This window comes from Scleropages formosus, chromosome 24 (genome assembly GCF_900964775.1).
Source record: "Scleropages formosus chromosome 24, fSclFor1.1, whole genome shotgun sequence".
Classification (NCBI taxonomy): domain Eukaryota; kingdom Metazoa; phylum Chordata; class Actinopteri; order Osteoglossiformes; family Osteoglossidae; genus Scleropages; species Scleropages formosus.
Window position 1 is genome coordinate 19,482,917 of NC_041829.1, and position 15,406 is coordinate 19,498,322.

Genomic DNA, 15,406 nt, shown 5'->3' on the forward strand with positions numbered 1-15,406 from the left:
AGTATAAGTAAATAAGGCGCGACTGTGCCGTTCTGGTCCTTTCAGCTCCTCGAGAAACTCGTAGCGTTAGGGTTCACGCAGGTTTAGCTAAGAGCCCCTAATTATTTGCTACAATATGAAATATCCCTCTAAAATGACACTAATTGCGGCAGCGGCAGAAACTGATTCATCTGTCATTCGAAATGAAAATGAGTCTTTGTCCAGATCTTTGTGAGAAGGCTGTCAGATTAATGTAAAATCATTTTAATTTAGTCCCCAAGTTCTGTTTCTCTGCTCTGCAACGGCTCAGCAGTGCGTTTTCCCCGAAGAGGTCAGCTTCTCCGCAGTGTATTTTTGTACGGCGTATCGAATAAATGTTCAGCATCGCTGCAACAGCACAAATAGGCTTTTAGGCTTTTTGAATATTGTCATACTTTTTGAATTCATTCCGGGGGGGGCGATCAGAGCAAGCTGGAGGCTTACGGTTGTATTGATGAATTGTGCTCCGCTGTTGTAAACCTGCGTATAATGTGTTTATTGTGTTTGTGGGTTTCTCTGATTCCACAATAATGAACGGGCCCGCTGAGATTTAGCGTGGGCTCAATGAGGTCTTCCTGCCTTTTGAAGAATCACTCGAGGCTTTAAAATTATGGTGGAATGCAGGGGTCCAGACGTGGATCGCTGTGGAGTGTGGGCAACGGATGAAAGCAGCGACAGGGTGAGATTGTTCTCGCTCTTAACGTTGCTTAAATCTGTCCTCGTTTGCCGTCATCTTCCTCTAAGCTGGATTTGGGTGCGTAATGAATTTTCATGGGAGTAATTTTGTTCTTTTCCCCCCTATCGCGAGCTGCGTGGACAGCATGCCTGGTGACAGACGGGGGAAGGGTTTCTGCTCCTGCATTTCCTCGGAGAAGGGAAAGTGGGCACGGGCTGCGGATCCCAGCCCAGGATTTCTACTATCAACAACGTGCACCCGTTTCTATGGAAACACCATCCTGTTCGAATAAGCTTTAAGCTACAGAAACCTGTCTGGGAAACCGAAACGTCTTAAGCCACCTTCTGCTCATTTGAGTGCAACGTTGTGGGTTTGGAAGAGAACTTGCACCAATTCAGCATCTGAAAAGCTCGAGAACAAGGACCTGTCCGCCTCTCGATACTGGTTTTGAGGGTGTCCAACTCTAAGAAAACCACAGCCCAGCGCTGCCGTCCAACCTGCTCATTTCCATTAGCAGGTGGAGATCTCACGTTGTGTTTCCTCCACCCATAATGACACATGACCGCCAACAGCTTCTCTATAAGGGTTCCTTCTGCAGATCCTCCCTTTCTGGACAACGTCACACCTCCTTTGTATTTGTTCCTGTACTGGTGTGGAGAGAAGAATCAGAAATGGAAAAAAATAACACACACGCACGCGCGCGCGTGCACACACAGACGGGAGTGTCTCGCCATGCTGTCTCCATGGCATCACACACTTTCCCATGAGATGTGCGAGAATGGTCTGCCTTGACACTGTTGACTAAAACAGGACCTGTTTAACAGCGGGCCACGTACAACAGTAACTCCCGTTCCCAACCTCCGACGGCAGCATCGGGTGTCAAAAGCACAAACACCCCGGTCGCCTTCCAAATACCCGCCATGCCGATGTGTGTCCGCAAGGCACAGTTACGGCCCCCGTTATGCCGATCCATCGGTGCAAATTGGTTGAGGGCCGAGCCGCCGACCCTGCTGGGCAGTCAAAGGAAGAGTGAGATGCGAGGGACAGAGAGAGGCGAGCGATCGATGCCGTCAGCATCGCGACCGTGGGGAAGAGGGCCGTCGACGGCTCCGTGAGACGGACGACAGAGCGCGCCAGCCCACGCTGCTCCACTCTGACATTTACATTTCTCTCGCACATCTTATTGAACTAGGTAAGCCCACTTAAGACCCTGCTCTTATTGGGCACTTCTTTGCTGTAAGATTCGGTGCTAATGAGTGAGGGAGTCAACGGCGTCATTAAAAAAGGCTGATCGTCTGTTGAGGGAGGCAGCAACGTGTGTAAAAAGGATTCTCCGCGCGCCGTGATATTTGCACTTTTCTTCCCTCCAGCACAGGTACGTGTTTTAGGGGTGCAGATGCACCGACTGCTGTTGCTTTCTTTTAGTGTTCAGTTGTGTGTTGTGCTACCTGCCGATCAAATTGAAAAATTTCTGTCTTCCCACCTAAACAGCAACTTGGACCTCTGTAAAGGGTTTTTTTTTTGGTTATAAATTAACTTCCAAGTGTGTTCATCAGTGTCGTCTTCTGCGAAGCACACCTATTCGTTTTTAATGCATAGCAAATGGGGCGAACAACTCATAAATCAGCGTGGTACCTGATATATATTCTGCTTCACAGATTAAAGTCCTTTTTGCATTTAAAATTTTCGAAACAAAGTCCATTTTCCCCGTGTTCTTTGTCCCACTTTCTGACACAGTTCTTCTGCGAACCCATTCTGCTTTGTCTGAAGCTCCAGAAAAGGACGCACAGTATTTCTAATATTCATTCGTGTGCCGTAGATTAGTTATGCAGTAAAGTCGTGTAAAATAATAGCTCATTTGTTGTGTTAGTTATCAATTATAACAATTGTGCCGAATAACCGAATAATGGCCTGTTTTTTTACATTGTCCAAGACTTGATAGTATCTTGCACAGTATTGATTCGATTTGCTGTGTAGACTCTCTGATCACGTTGTATGAACGTTGCGCGGTTTTCGTTCGTGTGTCACTAATAACGTTTTTTTAAAATTGCTTGGTTTTGATTCTTCCGGAATTTTCCGTACCCACCCAGCCGCCCCTGCCAGCGGCACACCGCTGATCCGCGTCCTCGTGTTCTCCCTACAGGTGTAGACACGACCAAGGACCCGTGCCAGAAGGTCAAGTGCAGCCGTCACAAGGTGTGCGTAGCCCAGGGGTACCAGCGGGCCATGTGCATCAACCGCAAGAAGCTGGAGCACAGGTGAGGGGCGACCCTGCCGACGACGATGCGCCGCTAATGTGCTCTGCCATTAGCCCTTAATGCGCTGCATTCTGCCAGAATGGCCACCGCTGTCCTTCTGGAGGACGACGTCAGGTAAATGAGTAAAGCAGAAGAAGAGAAAGGTGTAGTGCGGACAGGTCGGCGCGCGTCACCTCGCCGCGGTAAAATCCCTGCAGACAGGCACACAGCCTCAGCAGTGAGTGGTTGCAAAGGCTCTTAGAGACACCGGAATGCTGGGAACTCCAGGACCCCCCGACCCACCCCGAGATGTATACCGTTCTCATTCGGAACACCCAACACACTTCACACACACGTCACAAGCGCACCTCTCGCCTACAACGCCTCCAAAGCGTTGCTCTTTAATTACTTCTCCAGCGGAAAAGAGAGAGAAACCTCCTTGGCTGTTGGATTGAAGTTGGGTCTTATCGTGTCGCACTCATCTGCACAAAGTGTATCCCTTTGTGTGTTCAACACTCTTATCGGTCTTCCATAAAAAGCAGTGTGTAGGCAGCGGTAATCAGGAAAAGTAATGGAGCGAAACGTTATTACCTTGAGCGCACATCTGCGGCGACAGAAATTTATCTTCTTCAATAAAGGAGCTTTATCTGGGACGTTACCCTTTGGATCTGAGCGTCGCACTTTCGATACGCACGCATGGTAAAGTGAGGCGAACGAGCGGCGACGGATCGCGTGAGGGCTCTGGCACCATAAAGAACACGTCTCGGTAACGGAAGGGGTACGGGGACGTTCCTTGGGAAGCAGGGCGGTTTGACAGCGATGAAGCGATGCTATTACATTTATTTTTCTAAATATTATATTTGGCAGATGCTTTTCTCCAATATGATGTATAAATGAGGGTTAACTGAAGCGCGTTGGTAACAGACAAAGAGCTTTAGACAGAAACACGTGATTATGGAAGCACGGACTGTTTGTCCTGTACCTCCATTTGTGCCTTTGGAACCCAGGACTGGATCACTCAGAAGCCCTGACTCTGGGAAGTGTCATTTTTCCCACCCGTTTGCATGGACACCCGCCTCCCTCTTAGGGATGTGGAGCTGCCAATGTTAAGGCTCTCTCACCCCCATCCTCCCATGCCCCCCCCCCCTCCCGGCAGGGTTCGCCAGCCCCTACTGAAGCCACATGAGAGCACCTGCAAGCCATGCCCTGCTTCGGCCTCGGGTCCCGTGTGCGGCTCCGACGGACACAACTACGCCTCTCAGGTAGGGACGAATCCCTCAGGGGGACCAAACGTGGACTCGTTTCCCTCTCCGGACCAACTGTCAGTGAAAAATGACCGTCCTCCCGCTACTCCGCCTTCCCATCTCCCCTCGCCTTTTGTTTTTTCCTTCCATCTTTTTCTCTTTTTTTTTGCAAACGAGGCTGCACATTAATGTGTAAATTATCCGGCGGGGCTCTCGAATCGTCACCGAGAGCAAGGGGACAAGCGCACGGGATTTATGCGGCCCGGTGATTAATGGCGGTGACGGGCATGGACCGCAGCGGAGGAGGGTGACTAGGATCTGGCAGCTTTATTGATTTATGTATTGTTTTTAATTCTGACCTTGTTGAAAAGGCGAAGGAAATGACTGTTCTCTTTGGTCTTACGGCCCCCAACCGTAGTGTCTCATTTGAATGAGCACATTTTTTTTCCCACCACGGTCACCTCTATAAATATTTTATCTGGATCCAGGCTACGCCTCAGTACTCTGCCCCAGGCGGAAAAGCAGGTGGATGTGGTGGCCTGGTGTCACTGCAGTGAGGCGGAGCTGTGTGTCCATCATTGTGTATCTGAGAGTGTGTGTGTGTGTGTGTGTGTGTGTGCTGCAGTGAAATGCAGTGAAAGCAGTCTGTGTGTGTGCAGGTCTGTGTCCTGCAGTGTGATCGCTCCTTTTGAGTGTGTTTGTGCTCTACATTTTACGCGGTGTGTATTCAGCAGTGTGTGTGTCTGCTATAGTGTGAGCTATGTATTGGTGTGTGTTGTAGTGCAAGCAGTGTCTGTGTGTATGGAGCAGTGCAAGCTGTGTGTGTTCTGCAGTGTAATCACTGCGTGTGTGTCTCTGTGTGCTGTATTGTGTGTGCGCTGCAGTTTGAGCTCAGTGTGTGCTTGCAGTGCAGGCTGCACGTGTGTGTGTGTGTGTGTGTGTGTGTGTGCGCTGCAGTAGAAGCCGTGCGTGTATGCTGCAGTTCAAGCGGTCGCAGCGTGTGCTGCAGTGTAAGTGGTCTGTGTGTGTGTGTGTGTGTGTGTGTGTGTGTGTGTGTGCGTGCACGCGCTGCGGTATGAGCTGTGAGTGTGTTCGCAGCATAAGCTGCAAGTGTGTGTGCTGCAGTAGAAGGTGTTTGTGTGAGCTGCAGTTTAGCCAGCTTCTGTGTGCTTATTGCGGAAGGGCCCCTGTGTGTGTGTGCGTGTGTGTGTGTCTGTCTCGGTATGTGTGTGTCTCTGCTGCAGTATAAGCTGTGTCACTGCGCGCGCGTGTATGTGTGTGTTGCAGTGTAAGCTGGAGCAGCAGGCATGCCTGACGGGAAAGGAGCTGGCCGTGAAGTGCTCAGGCCAGTGCCCCTGCGCCACCGAGACTGACCCCACCTCCGATTCCGAGGGCAAGCACGGCAAGTACCGCCCCCCCGCCACCCGCTCCTCTAACCTTGACACCTCCACAGAGCCCTGGTCACACTCTCACGGGCAGAGCCATGTCACGGTGGCCTTGGAGAACATGTGTGTTTTCGCTGTGGAGAGTGGCTCTTGCGAAAGGAGACACACACACACACACACACAGATGGAAAAGTACACAAGTGGCACACAGCGTTGCTACGTGAGCAATTCCCCGTTTATCTCGAATACCAGGAACAGGATGATTCGTGTTGCTTTCCGGCACTTTCTGTGATCCTTTCAATTAATTCAGGTCGATTTATGTAAATCAAGAGATTACAGTACACATTTGTTTGCTGATATTTTAATTGAAAAATGGCATATGCTAAAGAGCCAATAATGCCAATAATGCCAATAATTTATGATGTAGTGTTCGCATTCTCTGTCGCTAACCCTAACCCAATTGATTAGCTCTCAATAACTGCTTTTACATATGTTAGATAATCTAGTCTGTGAAAGGATGTTCTTGCTATTTTTGGAGTATTAATGTTAAGGCTGCATTGCAGCGAATACATGTGAGTGCTAAAAAGTCATAGTCACTTCTTAATTTCCAAGCCCTCACATTGAAATATTCATTCTTGCTCCGTATTATTGGAGCATTAGAACATTCTGGTTGTTGTCATGATCATGCGTGCTTTAGATGCATATTGGCGAAGTACTGATGATGTGAAAAAATTCAGAGACCCATCCCTTTTATTGGCCACACCCCTCTGCTGGCCCTGCCCCTTCTTTGGCCACACCCCTCCAGAGAGCTGCACAGGGCAGGACCTAGCAGATCTGGGCGACCGTCTACGCGACTGGTTCCAGCTGCTGCACGGGAACGCTAAGCAGAACAGCTCTGGCAGGACTGGGGTCGGAGCAACATCAGGTGAGGGCGACACTGGGGGGCGCTAAGCAGATCCATTCGAGACCACCGAGGTGAACGTCTCATTGCCCTGTCCTGAGCAGGTGGGAGGTGGGGGAAAGACTCGCGGTGCTTCTGCGAGATCGGTGCGTCGCCTGCGAGGTTCGTTTTTATCGGGCCGGAACCCGCGTGTAGCAGAGGGCGCCATTGATTTATGGACATTCATGGCTCCTCTGCAGTGCTGGACAAGAGTCTGGTGGCCAGCTGCAAGGACTCCATTGGCTGGATGTTCTCCAAGCTGGATACCAACGGTGACCTCTATCTAGACCAGCCGGAGCTGGCCGCCATCAACCTGGACAAGTACGAGGTCTGCATCCGGCCCTTCTTCAACTCCTGCGACACCTACAAGGACGGGAAGGTGTCCACCGCCGAGTGGTGCCTCTGCTTTTGGAGGGAAAGTGAGTGGGCCCCGCCGCGGGCAGGGAACGTACCGGAGCACAGGACAGGGTGGGCAAAAGGTGCACGCTGGGTAGCGCTGCGGTCTCACAGCACCCGGGCTGCTCAGTTGGATGCGGGATCGACCCCCATCCATTCTATGTGACTGTTGCGTGGGCTGGTTATTAGCGTGTCTCCAGAACAGCCCCAAAGAGCGCAGCAGAACACAGGACTACTGATGGTAGTCGATGCTGAGCAGATGTCCGAGTTGTCTCTGGGCGGTCACCCTGCCCGCAGGTCATTCATTATTCACCTCCTGCAGCCATCCTGGTAATAGTGCTTGTGGTGGACACAGCGCCGGTTGCTATGGGGAGGACGCTTGCTACATGTACTCTGTGTTGCCAGAGCAGGGGACGCGAACCCACAGCCACACAACGGTTTGAGTGAGTCACGGCTTTGGGTAGCATGCACTGCGTTTAGTTCCATGCCGGGATGTCCTCGGACCTTTCGGGCTTTGCTTGGCCAGTACGACGGGGAGAAAGGCCCTCTTGTCCTTGTCAGCAGCCGCCCAGCACTGTAGCCTTCAGCCATATGACAAGGGCGCGGTCGGGTAGGAGTGTGGCACGAAGCCCTTCCACACTGGGGGCCACAAGGGAAGCTTATTAAAGGCGCTGAGGTGCAGAATGGAAAATTCTGGAAGGAAGCCAGATTTGCTGCCTCATTTCCCTGAACTCCAGTGCCTTTTTCGCAGAGCCCCCTTGCCTGGCGGAGCTCGAGAAGATCCAAGTTCAGGAGGTGGCCAAGAAGAAGCCTGGTGAGTTGTGAACCACTCCTGCTCCCTGTGTTTGGGGTGAGATGCTGTGTGCGTGCGCATGTGTCTATATTTTGGGTTTCGAGGGTGTTTGCTTTTTGGGTGCAGATGGCTCTGGGCGTTCGTGTACATGAGTCCGGGGTCTCGTGTTCTGTCCCGACGGTTGGCATTGAGTCTGGTAACAGCCGGCCGCCGTTGAGGAGGCCCATTACGGAGATCACAAGCACGCGGCCAGGATTACCGGCTAATCAGCCAGGGGGATTAGAGAACGACACTGCCAGATCGTGCCCGCTCAGGACATCCCGAGACGTGGCACAGGTGCATTGTGGGTACCTGCTAGCTGGAGACTCCTGCGTTTCGCCACATCCTTGTCACGCTGCATTCTGTCACGGGCTCTTTGCCGGAACAAAACAAGGGCTTCTGCGTGTGCAGGGAGTTCAGCGCGTCATGTCGTGTCTGAGGATGTCCACCTGTTTACTGGGAAGGGCAGCGTGCTCCACGTTGGAGTCGGAAATGGGGGCGTAACACGGCGCACGAGGAGGAAATCGCCAGGCGGCGGAATGAGTCCGCGGGGAGGGGTTCTGTCATAAGGCTGCGTGCGTCGTCGTGTAACGGCCTAAGAGCGGGAAAAGCAAACGCCGCTCCTCGGCCGTTTCTGAGCCCCGAACAGCTGCTTCAACCAGCGCGGCGCATTCGGAAACGAGCATCCGGTTTCACCTACGTGCATGACATCATCGCGAGCGCTCGGAAAGCCATCTGCTTGCTGCTCCTGGTCTGCACTCCAAGAGAGGTTCGTGTAAAAGGGAACGTGTAAATACTTAAAGAGCTTCGTGTGTGTGCGTGTGTGTGTTTGCCAGGGATGTTTATTCCCAGCTGCGACGAGGACGGCTACTACAGGAAGCTGCAGTGCGATCACAGCCGGGCCGAGTGCTGGTGCGTGGACCAGCACGGAGCGGAGCTGTCCGGATCCAGAATCCATGGCAACCCCGAGTGCGGTGAGACGAACGCGGACCTGGCCGCCGCACCCGCAGCCACACAGGGCCCCCATTGTGCGAACGTCCCCCGGCCGGACAAACGTGTGCCTTTGCCTTTCAGCTTTTTTTGTCGTTTGGCTCAGTTAAACCCCCGGCGGCGAGTTGTCCGCTGGAATAAAGGGCCGATTCTGAAATAAAAACGAAACGGTGGACGTAGCGCTGCGAGGATTCGGGTGCTTCGTCGACGTAACTTGTTTCGAGTTTGTCGAAGGGTTGCGATGACTAAGGACGGAAAATGACAAAGACGACGAAGCGTTGAAGAACCTCTCTCTCTACCTCTCGCTTTTTGCCGCAGACGACCTCGTGGGATATTCGGGGGATTTCGGCAGCGGCGTCGGCTGGGAGGACGAAGACGAGCGAGAGGCGGAGGAGACGGCTGAGGAAGAAGAGGGGGAGGAAGAGGGGGAGGCCGGGGAGGCCGACGATGGCGGGTACATCTGGTAGGACGGAACTAGCGGGGAGCCGCGGGGGGGCAGGCTCCCTCTAGGACGGAAGAGGATCATGGGAATCGAGGGGGGGGGCAAACGCTAAACCGCGCTGTGTACAGCATTGACTCTCGGGTGGAGGGACGGAAAGCAGGGGTGGGGGGGGTGGGTCAACCAGATTTTGTCTTAAATATCTGTGACGCTTTGTGTTCTGTTGTGTGCGCAAGAGAGATTTTCGTTGAGCAGCCTTTAGCATCGAGAAGCACCACGACCCGCCGGGCCGGTTAGCAAGCTGCGGGAAACGGCACTCGGCTTTGGAGCGGGATACACTGAGGCGCCGCCGTATGCTTCGGCCCATCAGAGACGCAACGCCTGGTGTGTGAGTGTGTGCGTGTGTGTGTGTGCGTGCGTGCGCGTGTCCCCAACGAGAAGGTGCCCTTTGGCACAACACTCTCAACACTCTCAAAGTCACTCGATTTAGACGTAATGACGATGCAGTACTTTTTGAAGTCACGCGCGGCCCAACCACGTGGTGAGGGGACTGAGCAGAAGGACGGTTTACAGCGTTTTGGGCGTAGGCGAGGAGCCGTGCCTCGCTTCCTATTTCTGCCGCCGCCGTTTCTCGGCTGACATTTAGCCTCGGCTCCGGAGGAGGCGGGGGAGGGTCCGGGGGCCGAGTCCCGCGAGCCGCGTGTCACCGCAGATGGCTTCGCGAACGCCGGCCGTGGCGTTGAGTGCGCGTCACGACGGGCCGGCCCCCGTCTGCGACGGCGCCTCCCCCCCAACCTGCTTTCGCCAGGCCTCTTTGTTTGCTCGCTCGTCACGGACCGACAGATCCGGTGGCGATCAGCGGGCCGTCGAGGTCGGCGTGGCTGCGCCTCGGGGGGCGCGCCCGAGTTGTCAGCTCTGCAGGAGGCGCCGATGGCAGCACGGAAGGAGCGTCGCATGTGACCACCTGGATGTTTCCCAGACTTCTAGAAACTTCCCATTTGCCCCGAAAACAAAAACGAGTCAATAAACCGAATGTGTCGCTCTCTGCGCTCCGAGTCCCTCGAACCGACTGGGGAGGGAAGCGCGGCGTATGTGTGCGGTTCCGTCCGCGTCGAAGGTACCATCTGTTTTCAGAGCGCACGGTGATCACGCTGATCGTCGTGTTTTTTTTTTCTTTTTGCACGTGATAGACCTGCAGCGACGGCGTTTTCGAACACCCACATAATAAGGTTTCGTTGTCCGGGGTGAAATCGCTTACCCGACGGGTGCGCCGGCCCCCCTTGGTCAGTAACCTTGGCTGAAAATGTGGAGCAAAACGCCCGAACCAGGCAGAGTCGAGCGCTCGGGACACATCCGCCAACCCGGTTCTGCCGTGTGCTTTCACAAGATGTCCACTTTGTGCGCAGTTCCTCGCTTCGCTGTACTTTTACACCTTTTACTACATTTGCCCCTCAAAAGCACCGATAAAGGTGAACGGGGTCGTTTAGGGCCGTGCACTTTTATTTTTACTTTTGCATTTATTCGTTCAGCAGACTTTTTCTCCAAAGGCACGCTTTATTCAGAGTAAGCAAGAAGTGCGGTTCACGAGGTGAAAAGATGCCGCGGTGTTTGCTGGCACGCACCACACCACACACACACACACATACACACACACACACACACACACACACACATACACACACACGCGCCGCACCAGCAGCTGCCTGTCGAGCTGAGATAGGAGATACAAGGATCATCAGGCTAGATGGTGTGATGCAAATGTTTGCAGCTGTCAGATGGGGAGAAGAATGGGTCTGAAACGCTGCTTGAATGCAGGAAGGGATTCAGCAGTCCCGAGGGACGGAGGGAGCTTCAGATTCTGGACTTCTCGAGAGTTGGATCGTCAAGAGGCCAGAGGTGGAGGAGCAAAGAGCTCTTGTTGTCGTGGAGGAGGTGATAAGGCACCGCGGAGATCAGGATGCGGCTCCTTTGAGCGTCTCGTAGCCCGTTGTTCTACTCTGTGAACGAAATGGTTCGTCTTTCAGGCTGGATGCAGCACCGCTGAGCCGCTTGCCTGCAGAGGGGTGTCCGAAGCAGACATACCGTAAGGAAAACGAGGTGGGAACGCATTCTTAGGCGCGCGACTTCACGAGCGAACGGCGTTGAAATGTTTCTCTCTGAGCCTGAAGCATACGGCCTGGGTTTGGAGGAGCTCCGTCGGCGCAGGAGACTTAATTTGCAGTTTTCCATGGTAGTGCTTTACATGAATAATAGATAGTTAAGATGCCAGTGTGGTAATAAAAAGCAAAAACCAGTGTGTTTTAGTGCACACACACGTATATAGGTTCTAAGAAACAGGGTCATTTAGTGAGGTTCTGTGTATAATTCTATGCTGAAAATGTACACAAAAATAATGTACAGAACTATGAAATGTTATAAGAGCTAACGAGACAAAACCATTTGTTCACAGTTTTTTTTTTTTTTTTTTCCCTGCTCTGGCTTTTTTTTTTCCCTTTGTTTTATTGTAAAAATAAAATGATCTCAGAGGCTCGTTTGTTTGGATTGCTTTGACGAAAAAAGTCCCCGTCCCCGACGGTTCGGATCGAGGCCGCCGACTCCCAGGTACGTCTCCCTCGCCGGGCGGAGGCGCCGTCTGTCCGGAACATTCCGAGGTTCGCTCTCACAGCTCGTCCGTGCGCCAGAACACAGGAAGCCACAGGTCACTTCCTTTAAAATACCAATTCATCCTCAAATATGACACTTTTAAGAATGTGCCACTCCATGTTCTATTGTCTTTATGCTACTTGGTTTTTTTTTTTCTCCTTTCTTTCAATATGTGTTTGCTACTTGAGCTTCAACGTGTGTACTTGGAAATCACTGTTTTTCTTTTTTTTTTTTTTTTTTTTTTGTTGTTTCATTTGTGACCAGTAAATTGTAACCATTAGTTCTTGCTTGCCATCGGTAAAGTACAAACATTTGGGTGTTTCTAGTATTGCATGTTAGTGAACAAGAATGTACTTTTCTCGGCTGAGCACTTTACCATTAAAGGCGATGGGCCTCATCACATTAGCCGTAGTCCTACGTTATTTCCCACAGGCGGCCCAACGGATCCGAAGCTCTCCGAAAAATTTCAGCGACGGTTTCACGAGCATGCGGTACACGCGTGTAAATGTGCTGCTTTTGCCGGAGAACAGTTGACTTTACTACGTGTAGCACATCAGTGAATTTGGTACAGATTAGCTTTTCTTTTCTCGTTCCGACTGTGGTACAGGCTACGAAATTCTCGATTATTGGCATTTTGAACAATGTGTTGTTGGTGGCATATCATTTCGTCAGTAGAACGTGTGTGCGTTTTAACGATGACACAACATTGAACCTTATACGTTGCTTGTTTCTCCTACGTTTCTATGGATCCGTGGAAATTGTTGGAATGAACGGATTTCTGGGAATTTTACGATAAAAAAGCCACGATGATTTGTACCGCCGACAGCTCGACACTGGGTGGGGTTTCCCAAATGCCAAAGTCATCGAAATGTGTGACAGATTTCACATCTTCCTGAAAGATGAGCGTCGCTCGTGAAATATTTGTTGACGAGACGCAAGTAGCGCAGTGTTAACAGGTCATAAACTTTAAAGTCAATATTATTGGAAGAAATAGCTGTTCTGTGTGTGTGTGTGTGTGTTTAAAAAATATATCTTTAATGACTGTAGCTCTCTGCTCAGTCACAAGCTCTTGTTCCACAGCTGCATGGAATTGTATAGGTTACTTGTACCGTACATGAACACGGAAAAGAAAATTGTGGTCCGAGTTCAGCTGAGAAACATCATGAAATTGGAGTCTCTCGACACGGTGGAATAATTCATAATTCACGCACCTGCCGAAATATTTCCGGTACTGAGTCCACAATTTTTTTTCGTAACCTTTTCAAAACCGACCGTTGTCCTTTAGGCCCCGTTTCTCACAAGCGGTTATTTTTAAATGTTCAGCAGAACTATTTGTGATCATACAGGTTTACCGAGAGCACCGGCCTTCGGACCATTAGATGGGGACGTGGAGTAACGTACCTCCAAACACCCGCTGCATTTCAGGCCTGGGTGTGCTCTGTTCAGACTGTCACATATATAACAATTACCAAAGTTGGGGGGAAAAAAAAAAACTAATGGAAAAATTCATATATTGAATGACTGTATTGATTTAAAAAATAAATATTATTGATCTGAATCATAAATGATTGAACACATGAGCAAAAATATGTTACAAAAGGAATTAACGAAGCATTTGTGGAAGTGTCGGCATCATCTATTTGAGCACCTTGTCATGAACGTAATCAATAAGAAAACGACGGAATCGATGATAAGAAGGGTGAATAATGTCTATGAATGAGCTGTTTTCTACAGTGCAAACCTGCTCAAGTGTCCACCGCTTTACCCAGTCGAATGCATAGAATGTAAACGAAAATGCTGTGTACTTAATGTAACGTCAACATAATGCAGTAAACCACACTTAACATTTACACTGTATTTGATAATAAAATAGTACTGTAACCATGCTTCTTTCTCCAGCGTCTCTTCTCTGAGCTCACAGCTCGTTTCTCAGCATCTGCCCATAATGTCCCAGACTCCTGAACCGCAGCTTATAATATGTACGGTAAATGTTGTTCAAATGTCTGGAACCCAATTTCTCTTTCGGTTCGTGTTGCACCAGACAAAGCTGCACTTGAGTTGTACGAGCTTTTTAATATTATTTAATTTTTAACTATTCTAAGGTTAAAAAAAAAAAAAAAAAAAAATTAAATAACAGTACTTATAAAACAATTTAACAGCTCTAAAAACATGTCCATCCGTGATCAATCAAAGGGTAAATGAACAGATGCATTCAATTAAAGTAACATTTACCATACTTGAAGTGGGAGCCTTTGTGCGGCGAAGGATTAAAGCCTCCCTTCCTTGGGGGTCTTTACCTCCTGCGTTTGGGTGTGCAAGGATGGAGATGCTGGATACTCTGAGGTGGGAACGGTGGAGGCATCAAGGGTGTGGAACCCGAGGCCAGATCCTGACATCCATTAACACTCAACACCAGCAAGGTAATGGTGCACTGTGTAACTTCGAAGTGTGTGTGTGTGTGTGTGGACCACAGAAAGGCAAGACTCGAGCACTGCTTCCTTGCCATTTGAAACGTAAATGATCTGTGTGAAATATGAGGGAATATATGAAATATAAGCCACTCGTGAGTCCAAAGGGAGAATGTGGCCATTGGAATATTGTTTGCAAACGAGTCTTGCAGGGATCCAGCGTCTGTACCGGGGTACGGAGGTACAGGTACACCTGGGACCTCTGTCTACCACCAGACGCTCAGATGGGCGTCACATGGACCGCAGTTTAACCCGACCATGCGTGTAGTGGTGGGAGAGCGCTGGAGCCGCCACTAGCCTGGAAGCCTCCTTCTGGCGGAGGGGCCTGGAGAGAAGTGTGACGCTGAGAGTGCGGAGGGGCTCCTGAGTCATCAGCAATATGGTCTGAGGGGCTCTGAAGGCCCCCGAGTTCCCCGCTGCGCAGCGGTACAAAAATACGAAGTAGACGGTCCTTCTGAGCGCCTTGCTCTCGTTCGGATCCGGTGCCAGGTGAGTGAATGCAAAGGCGCCGAACGATGACAACGGCGGCGCCAGCCCTTCACCCGCGAGATTGGCTGAAACCGTTCGGGCAAGCAAGATTTTGCTTTTAATGTCACGGTCATGTCCATTTTTACCGCGGTTTAGTTCCTGTCCTGCACGGGGAAATAACAGCGAGCGTGGGGGTGGCACAGCGAGTAGCGCTGCTGTCTCATAGCGCCTGGGTGGTGCAAGAGGACGTGGGTTTGATCCCCACTCAGTCTGTGTGGAGTTTGCATGTTCTTGGGGTGCTCTGGTTTCCTCCCACAGTGCAGATATGCTGTTCAGGTTCCCCCATGGTGTGTGAGTGACAGAGAGAGAGTGTGTGTGTTCCACTGATGTATGGATGAGTGAGCCAGTGTAAGTACGGTATCTAGCAGTGTAAGTCACCGCGGTGAATAAGGTGTGTGGGCTGATAACACTACACAGAGTTCATTGGAAGTTTCTGTGGACAAAAGTGTCTGCTAAGTAAATATTTGGAAATCAAAACATCAAATTACATGTGTGGGGGGGGGGGGGAACACACAATAAGAGGCTGCCTTACAGGGGCCCACCGATAAAAGAGATTATTTTGCATTTTAAGAGTTCATTATGTCAATATTTGGAGACATGTCGCAAACTG

At 50.8% G+C, this 15,406-nt stretch overlaps 1 protein-coding gene across 1 annotated transcript in view; it reads left to right on the plus strand.

The window, feature by feature from the left end:
* Positions 1-13,743, plus strand: part of LOC108939706 (SPARC (osteonectin), cwcv and kazal like domains proteoglycan 2) — a 43,325-nt gene extending 29,582 nt beyond the window's left edge. The window contains exons 4-11 of the mRNA XM_029248761.1: positions 2,838-2,952; positions 4,088-4,193; positions 5,463-5,577; positions 6,366-6,485; positions 6,701-6,919; positions 7,648-7,710; positions 8,565-8,702; positions 9,037-13,743. Of these exons, the coding sequence (XP_029104594.1) occupies positions 2,838-2,952; positions 4,088-4,193; positions 5,463-5,577; positions 6,366-6,485; positions 6,701-6,919; positions 7,648-7,710; positions 8,565-8,702; positions 9,037-9,185 (1,025 nt within the window). The 3' untranslated portion in view covers positions 9,186-13,743. The remainder of the gene's footprint in view (positions 1-2,837; positions 2,953-4,087; positions 4,194-5,462; positions 5,578-6,365; positions 6,486-6,700; positions 6,920-7,647; positions 7,711-8,564; positions 8,703-9,036) is intronic.
* Positions 13,744-15,406: the final 1,663 nt, after the last annotated feature.